Genomic DNA, 11,593 nt, shown 5'->3' with positions numbered 1-11,593 from the left:
TTGCTTTCTCTCCCCGCAGAAGGTTGCTTTTCATATTTTTATGCTAATATTACAGAACTACCCAGTGTGAAAAACAGGTTAAAAAATGTGGTAAGTGATTTTGTGCATATGTCTTCAATTGAGCAGAGTGTCGAGTGCCAAACTTCAACCAAGCTGATCATACTGCAGTTCTGTGTAAAAGCCCAAAGTGGTGGAATCTAGTTGCTATAGCTGCAAATTAAACAAATAAATGAGACACCATGGAATGCAGCAAAATATCTGCGGTCTGATTAGTTCATATTTGCCATATGTGTGAATATGAGCAGTCAAATTCTGAGTTTAAGCAAAGATCTTTCGAATAGGTATAACGAAGGGGGAATTCTTAACAATAAATAAGGAATATTTGAATTCTCTGTCCAAGGATAAGTAACTTACATTTTATATCAGTTTTAAAGAAATTTCATTACTTTTTTTGTTAGGAGTACAAATTCAGTGTTGCTAAAAATATAAGATTTCTACCGGGGCAGTTTTCTTTGAAACTTTAGATTGAGATTGACACTAACTTGCTAGTTATTATACGGTAATAAGTTAAAATCTTTAGCTCTAGGGAGGCTTTACTTTTGTTTACATTAACTTTGTTTAATTTTATTTATTGGGCCTGCTGTGTGGCAGGCACTGTGCTCTGTACTTGTGAGGACAACCGCGTGAATCCCACAACACACTCTACGTTTCCTATGAGTAGAGCTCAGTAGAGAAATTGAAGAAGACCATTTGAACACAGAATTCCATTCTGACTAACCTCTTAAATCATTTACACCAAACTGTCTTCACAGAATAATAAAACCAGAGAAAACTCGAAAGGTTATCCGGTTCAGGCCCCTTTCAAATGTCTGCATTCATTAGAAGTGCAGCCTAAGGAAATGAAGTGGCTCTTTTTGGGTTAAACTGATGTGGGAAAAAGAACAGAGCAAAAAAGACATATTAGTATGTACGTAGTGATGGCAGAGGCTAGGTATCAGAAGGAATGCCTACTAACAATGGTCTGTTTATCCCAGCACATGGAGATAGCAGCAATATCAGCAGCAGCACCTGGATATACAGGATCATTAGCTATATTACCAGAGCCAATGAATTAATGTACTTGATAAGGATGAAATGAGTTGCGTAAAGGGGAAATGTTTCCACCAATCTGGGCTACTTATTACAGCAAGGTTTACACATACCTGAATTAGACCATTACCTGTAAGCTCAGTTCCTGCATATAGATACAGAGATGGTAAAAACAATAAGAGAAAATCATCCTTGCTTGGATGAAAAGGAAAATAATAAAAAAGTGCCAGGAATGTTTATCAGTGACTTAATGAAATATGTTTGGTGAAATATAATGATAATTTAAATTCAGCAGCATCTCTAACTAGATGTTTACAAGGCTCCATGGAGAAAGGCCCCACGGCACACAGGTACAGAAAGGGCAGCTCTTGAGTGGTCCAGTCCAAGATTGGCTGCTCATAGGCTGTGAGCGCTTGGGCAAGTTATTAGGCTGGACACTTGGAGGCCATCAGATACAGCTGTGCCATTTGTTTGAAAGAAGAATATGGATCCTGAAAATTATAAATCAATCAGTTTGACAAGGGTGCTATAAGGTTCTACGATGAATCACTGAAAGGCTAGAATGGCTCACTGAAGGATGTAGAAAATTCAATGATCATAGGTACCGGCTTAGGTTCACTTAGAGAAAATAATTTTATTTCCTTTCCAGAAAGTGTTACTAGACTTGGAGAATAAGGAAATGTGATAGAGGTTCGTTCACTCAACCATTCATTCATGCATTCCTTCAAAGAACATTTCTGAGACCTATTATGTGCCAAGCACTGAGCCAGATAATGGAATATGCAGAGGATGCTAAGACTATCTGCCTGCCCCCAAAGGACACCAACTTCCAAAAAATGTAGCAACAAACTACAAATACAGCACAGCAGATGCTACAGGAGAGGTACCTGCTGTGTAAAGAGGGTCATAAATAAGGGATAGGCATGGGAGAAGCAATGCATGCATGAGCAAGTGATGTAATGGGAGAGGTGATGCATGTATGAGCACACTAGGATGAGAAGCAGAGTTCTGAATGGTAGAAAAGGGCTCTATACCCACTCAGTTCAGGAGCGCAGTGTGCAGAGGCTGTGACAGTGTGGCTGGAGTGCTGTGTTAGCCACAGGTTAAAGGGGATAGGGAGGATGCTGAGGACCTCCTGTACAAGCTGCACCTCAAGAAGAGGCATAAATGGGCTCAGGGAAGTCAGCCAGCAGCTCAGTATCCCTCAAGAACCAGGCAGTTTGGGGACTAATTCAGTAGATCAGATTCAGAATCAAAGGGTCATGAAAAATGTATGAGATTGAATTTTCTTTTCTTTTTTTTTTTTTTTTTTTTTTTTTGAGACGGAGTCTCGCTCTGTCGCCAGGCTGGAGTGCAGTGGCACAATCTCGGCTCACTGCAACCTTCACCTCCTGGGTTCAAGCGATTCTCCTGCCTCAGCCTCCCGAGTAGCTGGGACTACAGGCATGTGCCACCATGCCCAGTGAATTTTTGTATTTTTAGTAGAGACAGGGTTTCACCATGTCGGCCAGGATGGTCTCGATCTTTTGACCTTGTGATCCGCCTGCTTCGGCCTCCCAAAGTGCTGGGACTACAGGCATGAGCCATCGCACTTGGCTGAGATTGAATATTTTCTATTGGGGGTTGCCACACTCTTGTCCTGGCTTCTCTTTACCTGACCGTCTTTCAACAAGACCTGAATAAAGAAGTATAAAGATAAGATGAGGATGGGAGGCCATCAACACATTCTTGCTATCTCCATGATCTGGAGAAAGGTAAACTTGGAAGTAACATGAAAAAAGGACTGGTGAAGAAAGAGGGCAGAGGCCAGGAGATGAGAGATGAGGCTGCTGCCTCAGTTCAGCTGAGAGATGACCAAATCTTAAACTAAAGCAGACATTGTGGACATGAGGGGGCTGGGGCCGACCTGGGAGCTATTTTAGAGGTGCAGCTGATAGGACCTGTCACCTAACTGTGGGGGATGTCATAGGAAGAAGAGCTTTGAGATGCATCTTGCCATTTTTGAGATGGCAACACAAGACAAATAAGATTTAAAGAAGGGGTTAGCTCAAGCCATCAGTATGGTTTATCTCAAGGTCCTTGTATCAGAGGCAGAATGTGATGCCCACAGGGTAGTTGGATTAGGAAGCACAGACCTGGGAAGGACGCATGTAGAGCAGAACCTGAAATCATGGGAGAGAGTGAAATCTTCATGGAAAGAGAACATGAGGGGAACACAGAGGACTGGTTTTAAATCTTGCTGAATGGATGAAGGGACTGGAGAAATTTGGGTGGCAGAAAAGAAGACTCAGTTCCTTCTAAGAGTCTTTCCTGTAGCTGAAAGCCACCTGTGACTGTGGTTGGCTACTGAAGCTCCATCACGAGATGCTTAATCAGAGGCTGAAAGGTAATTAGCCAGGATACTGTCCAGGTGATTTAAGGTTCACATGGTAGATGAACCAGATGATCTTTAGAAACACAAGTTTAGGATTCTAGGATTCTGTGGTTCTATAATAGAAAATGCAGCCTCTTTCCACTTTACTTACTTTGGCAGCAACACAGATGTGTGCTGAGGTTGGAGCTTCAATTAAGAGGGAACTGGAAAGGATACAGGTATGGACTTCCGCCAAGAAAACGGGTCTGTGGCTAATGATCTGTCTGTGGCAGTGAAGAAGGAAGCCAGTTCCTAGAACACTACCTTCCTGCCTTCCACCACCCCCTCCCCTAAACATAAAGACCTAAGGGCAAATGAATGGAAAACATATGAATTAAGTTTATTTTGAAATATCTATAGATTTAAGTATTAGGGGAGAAAGCACTTGTGTAAACCACACTCTGGGTTTTGCTGACCTCAAATTATCTGAATATAACTTATAGACTTCTTGATGAACTAATACTATTGCTGGGCCGACTCATCATTTAAACAAAGAAACAAGGGCTGAGTGCAAGCCAAATAATAGCATTAGCCTTGAATTCTACCCTAGCATGGCAAATTAGTTCTCCAAAGGGATTTGTGATGGCATGAAATTGCTTTAAAAAGCCATTGTCTGGCCGAGTGTGGTGGCTCACACCTGTAACCCGACCACTTTGGGAGGCCAAGTCGGGCAGATCATGAGGTCAGGAGATTGAGACCATCCTGGCCAACATGGTGAAACCCCCTCTTTACTAAAAATACAAAAATTAGCTGTGTGTGGTGGCGCATGCCTGTAATGCCAACTACTCGGGAGGCTGAGTCAGGGGAATCACTTGAACCGGGGAGTCAAAGGTTGCAGTGAGCCAAGATGGTACCATTGCACTCCAGCCTGGTGACAGAGCGAGACTCCATCTCAAGAAAAAAAAAAAAAAGAAAAGAAAAGAAAGAAAGAAAGAAAGAAAAAGCCATTGTCCGGTTATTTCCTTAGAGAGAGAGAATAACTAATGCCCAGATAAAACAATTAATATGTAGAAGAGCTTTTCAACAAATTTGAGCCAGGCTGACCTGTAGCTATGCATTGTTCTGGAATGTGTTCTTTGGACATCAGTCCAGGCCTTCTCAGGCAATAATGGCAATATAACATGCATAAAAAGACCCTTTCTGGGAACAGCAGGTCATGTGTGCAGGATTTTCCTGCACTGCAGCTGAAATTGAAGAGTGAGGTTAAATACAAGTTAGAAAATAAGTAAATGCTTTGAGGTTGTACTCTCTGTCAACTATTATGAAGGGGAGGAGAGAATGAGTGAGAGAAAAAGAGAACAAGAGAAAATATGGACATAAATTGATAAGGATGATTCATTCACGCAACAAATATTGATTGTCCATTTTGTACAGGCATTGTTGTAGGTATTTGGGATAAATCAGCAACTGAAATAAAGACCCCTACCCTATGTAAATTCCATTCTAGCAAGGGAAGATAGACAATAAACCATAAATAAAACATATAAGCAAAACCACATTCTATATCAAGGATGATTAGTGCCATGGGAAGGGGGAGCAGGTTAGGGGATTTCAGTGAGTGGGGAGTATGGGGTTAGCTGTAGTTTCTAATTGACTGCTCTAGGTAGGCATTACTGAAAAGGTGAGGAGGAGGGTAGAGGAGTGAGCTAAGCAAATCTCTGAGGACACAGTCCAAGAAGAGAAGGGTACCTAGGGTGTTCAAGGAACCATAAGGAGGCTAGCTTGATCCATTAACATCTATTGATTCATCAAATGGTTATTGAGTACCCATAACACACCAAGCACTATACCAGGCACTAAAGAGAAAAAAGGCCAGGTGCAGTGGCTTATGCCTGTAATCTCAGCACTTCGGGAGGCTGAGGCAGGAGGATTGCTTGAGGCCAGAAATTTGAGATCAGCCTGGGCAACACAGTGAGAACTTGGTTCTACAAAAATTTTAAAATTTAAAAATTAGCCATGCACGGTGGGGTGTGCCTGTAGTTCGAGCTACTCAGGAGGTTGGGTTAGGAGGATCCCTTGAGACTAAGAGTTCGAGGTTAAAGTGAGCTATGACTGCACCATTGCACTTCAGCCTGGGCTGTGCAACAAAGTAAGACTCTGCCTTTAAAAAGAAAAAGAAAAAGAGAGAGAGAGAGAGAGCAAGAGAAAGAGAGAAAAAAATTAATCCCTAAACCTTAAGTAGCCATGGAGAAGGTCGGGTATAAAGAAGGTCGGGTATGATTTGACTCTGCCATTCTGCCTTCTTTATTCTAGAACATTTTTAACCCTCTTTTTCCTCTCGTCTCCCGCTTTCCCAACTCCTTATCCTGTCTTCCTCTTTTCTATGGCCATCTCACATCTTCTCATTCATGACACTATCCTTCTTTCTTTCCTCTATTCCTCTATCTTTCTTCATTCTCCATCCTGGCCTCTCCCTGTCTCCCCTTTCTCCCTCCAGTTTTCCTTGTCTTTTTACCTCACAAGGTAGTTCACAATTTATTCAAACATCAGCTTAAAAATTATACATTTTTTCCAGTTCATAATATTCTGGCTAAAGTAACAAATAAAAAATATCATTGGCAATAGCTAAAAGTAAATGACTTGAAATTTATTACTGATCTGAACAAACAGAATAATCAAATCCTCACATTAAAATTTAAATCTGCAAAATCTAACATGGGAGGACTGGACTTGTTAGAACTAATGATCACAGATGAAAATTCACAATGGAAGAAGCTATCATCATCCATAAAATTTGGTAAGAAGAAAGCTTACATACGGGAATAGCATGAAGCAGTTCTGAAAGCATCTGACTCATTGTTGATGTAACTCTCCTTGTTCCTGGTTTTTGGGGGCCTTATTTGTTTTCTTTGGGAGATCCATTTGAGAGTCCTAGAGAGAGGTTCCTAAGAAATGTCTGACCTCTGTTCCAGTTTCTTACTTTCATTTTTGAAAATTTCCAGAATCTTAGTTACTTTAGAATACTTTAGAATGGAAATTGGAAAAGGCCAGTTTTTTTTTTCATATAAAATATTTAAGATATTCTTTCAACTAATAGCTTATTTTTATGAAATATCTAATATCAGTGTGGCACAGACTCCATGAGTAATAAAATGTACAATCTGTGTATCCCAGAGCTGGAAAGTTACCATAAGTCATGCTATCTACCAAAAGAATAACATCAAATCTGAGTTCCTGCAAAACCAATGATCATCCAAGTGGCATTTAATGCCTTCTCTTCTGGGAAAGACAGATGCACAAAATCTGTAGTAATTACCAAATGTCAAAATAATATTGAAGAGAATAAATCATTGCCTAAATTAAGGTTCTCTTGAGGATCAGTTACATACAACAAAAACAACTGATAAATCAAGCGTGAAGAGGGGTGGAGTTTATTATTTTTTTCTCCTCATAAACCACACGGGAAATGAACAACTCCTGCTGTGATTATAAGAATATCAAGATCTTGTCTGCTTAAAGATCTTTGGTAATAATAATAATATTCTAACCCTATTCAGTGCTTTGCATTCTGAAAGCACTTTATAAACATGAATTAGTTCTTCAGTAAGCCGAGGCACTATCTGATTGTTGGTATTTCCTGTTAGAGCATCACTGAAGCTCAGCAATCTTTCTAGAGTTTAAATATTTATTTATTTATTGCTTTCAGTATATATTTACTTCACATGACAATGCATTAAAATTATAATAAGCAGAAGAGAAAGGTTCATGGTTCTATTTTTGCAATGAGGAAACAGGCCAGAATAACAATAGGGCTTCTCCTTGTCAAACTGTAAACGGCCCTTTGGGGACTACGCTGTTGGCTTGTGGAGGTGGTTTCCTACTTGCCTTCTTCCATCTCAAATATACCATTTCCAGCCTGTAAAACTGCATCTGTTTTGTGTTTTTCTCAACCAGCAGCCCCACAATATCTATCAGGGTGATTTGCAGATCATAGGTTTATAATACATGTTTGTTAGATTGAATTATATCAAAGTCCAGGTCCACATGTTGCAGGCCAAGCAGAACTCTGTCTCCTACAACTGTCCATGGCCACCTGCATTACAGTTTGGAAATTCTGATTCATTTGCTGACATCACTTGTGCTTTTCTTTCATCTGATCATCAGTGGACTGAGGACAGAAAGATGGTGGAAGGACGAAATGTAAATATGACATTCTTCCAAGTTTCAAAAGCACATGCATAAACATTCTTTTAATCATCAACATTTATTGAATGCCTAATGTTTGTCATGTGCTGCAAGTTGCTGAGAATATAAAGTTAAATAGGCTACAAAGAGAGAACGATTTTTGATTTTAGATATTAAGCCGGCTCCATTTAAATGTGCCATATTGTATATGCTTATATTTTTAATTACAATAAATTAAAACAATAATTCTCTCTTTTGATATTTTCATAGATCCTGGAGATAACTTAGTATTTATACAACAAGATTGCATTACTTTTCTAATTCACTGATTTACTCATTTCTTCTCCTCTTCAAATAAATTCTAAGATTGGTTGCTGAGAAAAAAAAAAAGTAGACAATAGAAAGGAAGGGATATGCCACTCTCCTTTCATTATAATCATGTCTAACTTCTAAAACTTTAGTGTAAAACAAAAATGAAAGCCCTGTGGATTTCAGATCCTGTAAGATTTCTTATGCCTGTTTTCTGACTAATTTTGTGTTGGGCAGTTGAATGCTGCAAATTCAAGACCGAGTTGATGACGTGTTCTGAAATGGTGTCATGATATACTTAACTATATCTCAGTTCTGTGGTTCTGGGCTCTAGATTCCTAGAAACTATGTTGAGACTCTTCAAATAATGAATGTGATTCTGCACATAAGAAGAGTGTGCATTCTTTCTTGGAATTCTTTTAATTATAAAGATCTCAACAGGCAATAACTGCATACTGTAAATGTTTAAACCTTCATATTTTCCCAATCCCTCAACATCCCCCATCAACAGGTTATGAGCACTCCAACCAGACGACCAGGTGCACCAGTGTGATAACGCTGGTACTTGTCACAAGTTCCCCGTTAGCTCTCTCCTGACATTGACCTAGTGACATTCAAAAACACCAGTGCAATCCCCTCACACCTTTTGTTTGTGTACTCTACTCTAGCCCCCAGTAAAGCCACTTACCCATGGGTTTTCTCTCTCCCCTCCCCATCTACCTGGTCGAGCCCACTCCCCAGAGCTCCTACGTGGACCCTATGTGGTGGGGATTGCCATGCCGCTTGTCTCTAACTCCTGTGAGTATATATAACAGATCCTTTAATTTCTTATGTCTCTCCCAATGTGATTTCTGTGGCCATAATGGAGTGATCATTACAAACTCCAACAAAGAGACCTACGCCCCCATTTATATTACAGGCAGCCAGGCCTACAGCATCATAATCATTTGTAGAAATAGGGAAAAGTTACAGAAGACATCATCAAGATGGCTGACTAGAGGTACCCAGCATTCACCTCCTCCAGTCACATGTTGAACAGAGAGTCTAGGGGAGAACACTGGAATTCAGCAAAGAAGTGACAAAGCCCTTCTGGGGCATGGAGACTTGGGACAGTAGCACAGACAGGGAAGCAAAGCACTTGGCTAGGATCGGCTCAGAGCCCAGAGAGACCTCAGGCACAGGAAAAAGGTAAGGTGAAGATCCCCAGCAGTCTACATTTCCACCCTGGCTGCCTGTAGTCCTAACAAGAGGAGAGCCCCCAGCTCACAGGACCTGAGTCCAGTATAGGGAGTTACCTGGAAACCATGTGACTGCATTGTTCCCTAGAGGAAATCAAGCTGAGCCCCAAGCCCGCAGGACACAGGCTGCCACAGCACATCATCATGTTGAGAGCAGAGCCACCACCAGTGTGCATCCTGCCCTGGGGCCCCAAAACCCCTAAATCTCCTCATCTTTGGGGTCCCTCGGACATCCCACCACATCCACCCAGAGGGATGCAGAGTCATGATAGCAGCTGTGCAGCCAAGACCCCAGCATCTGAGCACACACGATATTCTACACCCCAGAAAACAGGTAGTCCAATACGGTGGGAAGGCTGCCCATGGAAAAGAGGGAGGCAGTGCATGCACTCCTCAGAATCCAAGAGCTGCCTGCCTGAAGCCTGCTGTTGCTGCCACCAGCAACCCCAACCTTTGCAGTAGCAGAGTAGGTGCCCCTCCCATAGGACTGTGGATCCACCTGACCAGGCCCACCACTGATGGCAACCTGCTCCCTCCAGAGCAAAACTGCTGCACACCCACACATGCCCTCCAAGGGCCAAAGAACCAGCCTGGCCAAGATATGTCACCACTGGAGACCCCACCCCCTCCAACAAAGTGGTTTTGTACTCAAGTGCATCCCTCAGGGACCCAAGGACCAGCTGTCCAGGGCTGCTACCATCACCAGTGACCCTGCCCCCTCCAGTGATGAAGTCACACAGGCCCACTGCTGTCAGAGAACCTGCCCACTCCAGTGGTAGAGCTGCCATACACCCATGCTTCCTAACGCCAGAGCCCCCAAACTGATCTGCCTGGTGTTCCTGTTCCCAGCAAAGCCATGCAATAGCCTCTACAAACAACCACAGCATAGGCCACTGAGGTACTCACAGACACCAATGATGCTGATTATAGCTGAAGAAATCATACGGAGACTACATTACTGCCCCCATACTGAATCAAAGCCAAAGCATCCTATCCAACTGTATATTTATGATACATATACGTATACAGAAAAACATTTTTCCCTATGAAAGCTACTCCATAAAATCAGAAGAGGCAGTGTCCCACCAGAAGCACAGATATCAACATAGGGAAACAGGAAATAAGAAAAAGGAAATGTGATGCCTTCAAAGGAACACAGTAATTCTCTAAGTAACAGACCCCAAAGGAAAACCAATCTAAAATCACCTGACAAAATGCAAAATAACAAGGAAACCTGGCAAGATACAAGAGAACACAAATAGAGTCAATGAAATCAGAAAAACAATTCATAAGCTGAATGAGAAATTTTTTAAAATAGATATCATTAAGAAGAATGAAACAAATGTTAGAACTGAATAACTCAGTGAGTGAAATAAAACTAAAATTGAGAATTTCAATAATAGACTAGATCAGGCAGAAGACTTTCTGAACTTGAAGATAGTTCTTTTAAAATAATCCATTTAGGGGAATGTGGGGAGAAAAAATGGCAGATAAGAGGCAGGACTAACTTGCAGCTCCCACTCAGACAAAACCATGTGTAGAGACTCATATCAAGAACTTCCTCCAGGAACCACTGCAGGAACATACCAGGAAAGCCAAGAGAAACCACAGACCCTTTGAAGGAGGTGGATTGCTGCTGCAGGCCCTGTGGGACAGCCGAGGAACTGAGAGTTGGCTTGCTTTCTCAGCTGGGAGACTTGTAGCCTGGGGCAAGTTCTCAGCACTGCTCACCAGCTGCCTGGAAATAAACTGTGTGATGTTGGGAGTGGCACGGTGGGAGGTGGGAGTGAGAACGGCTTTTCATGCAGCAGGCTGCATGGGAGCTAAGTGGCTTTCCCTCAGTTCCCTGGTGACCTGTGTCACACAGCAGAGGCAGCCACAACTCCCCTGGGAACATAACCCCCTTGGCCTGGGAACTACACCCCCAATCTCCCACAGCAGCTGCAGCAAGCCCTGCCCAAGAAGAGTCTGAGCTCAGACATGCTGAACCCTGTCCCAGCCTGACAGTCTTTCTCTACCCGTCCTGGTAGCCCAGGACAAAAAATATAATCTCTTGGGAGCTCTATAGCCCAGCCTCACCACCTCAGAAACTTGAATACTCATCCAAAGGCGACCCTAGGGTAAGCTTGTATCCTCCCTACACTCCCACAGCTGATGCACTCTTCATAGCGCCACCTCCTGGCTGGAGGCCAGCCAACACAAAACCAGTGCACAATAATACAACCAAGAACCCTCACGGAGTCCACTTCTCTTCCCTGCTACCTCCACCAGAGCAGGTGCTGGGATCCACGGCTGAGAAACCTGGAGACAGATCACGTCACAGGACTCTGCAGACACTTCCCAGTACCAGGCCAGAGCCTGGTAGCTCCACTGGGTGGCTAGATCCAGAAAATAAATAACAATCACTGCAGTTCGATTC

At 42.4% G+C, this 11,593-nt stretch overlaps 1 protein-coding gene across 10 annotated transcripts in view; it reads right to left on the bottom strand.

Moving 5' to 3' along the window:
- The window catches only part of AIG1 (androgen induced 1), a 270,247-nt gene that overhangs the window by 147,538 nt on the left and 111,116 nt on the right, over positions 1–11,593 (bottom strand). The window contains exon 4 of one of the 10 annotated variants that reach the window (XM_008006823.3): positions 16–210. The exons of 8 other annotated variants lie outside the window; for them this stretch is intronic. In XM_008006823.3, coding sequence (XP_008005014.1) covers positions 205–210 — 6 coding nt within the window. In that variant the 3' untranslated portion in view covers positions 16–204. Of the gene's footprint in view, positions 1–15; positions 211–6,068; positions 7,611–11,593 lie in introns of those variants that run through there. One more of the 10 variants, XM_008006820.3, reaches the window with a different exon arrangement.

Source organism: Chlorocebus sabaeus, chromosome 13, assembly GCF_047675955.1.
Source record: "Chlorocebus sabaeus isolate Y175 chromosome 13, mChlSab1.0.hap1, whole genome shotgun sequence".
Taxonomy (NCBI): domain Eukaryota; kingdom Metazoa; phylum Chordata; class Mammalia; order Primates; family Cercopithecidae; genus Chlorocebus; species Chlorocebus sabaeus.
Note: the sequence above shows the minus strand (reverse complement) of the source record. Positions and strands in the feature narration are given on the sequence as shown.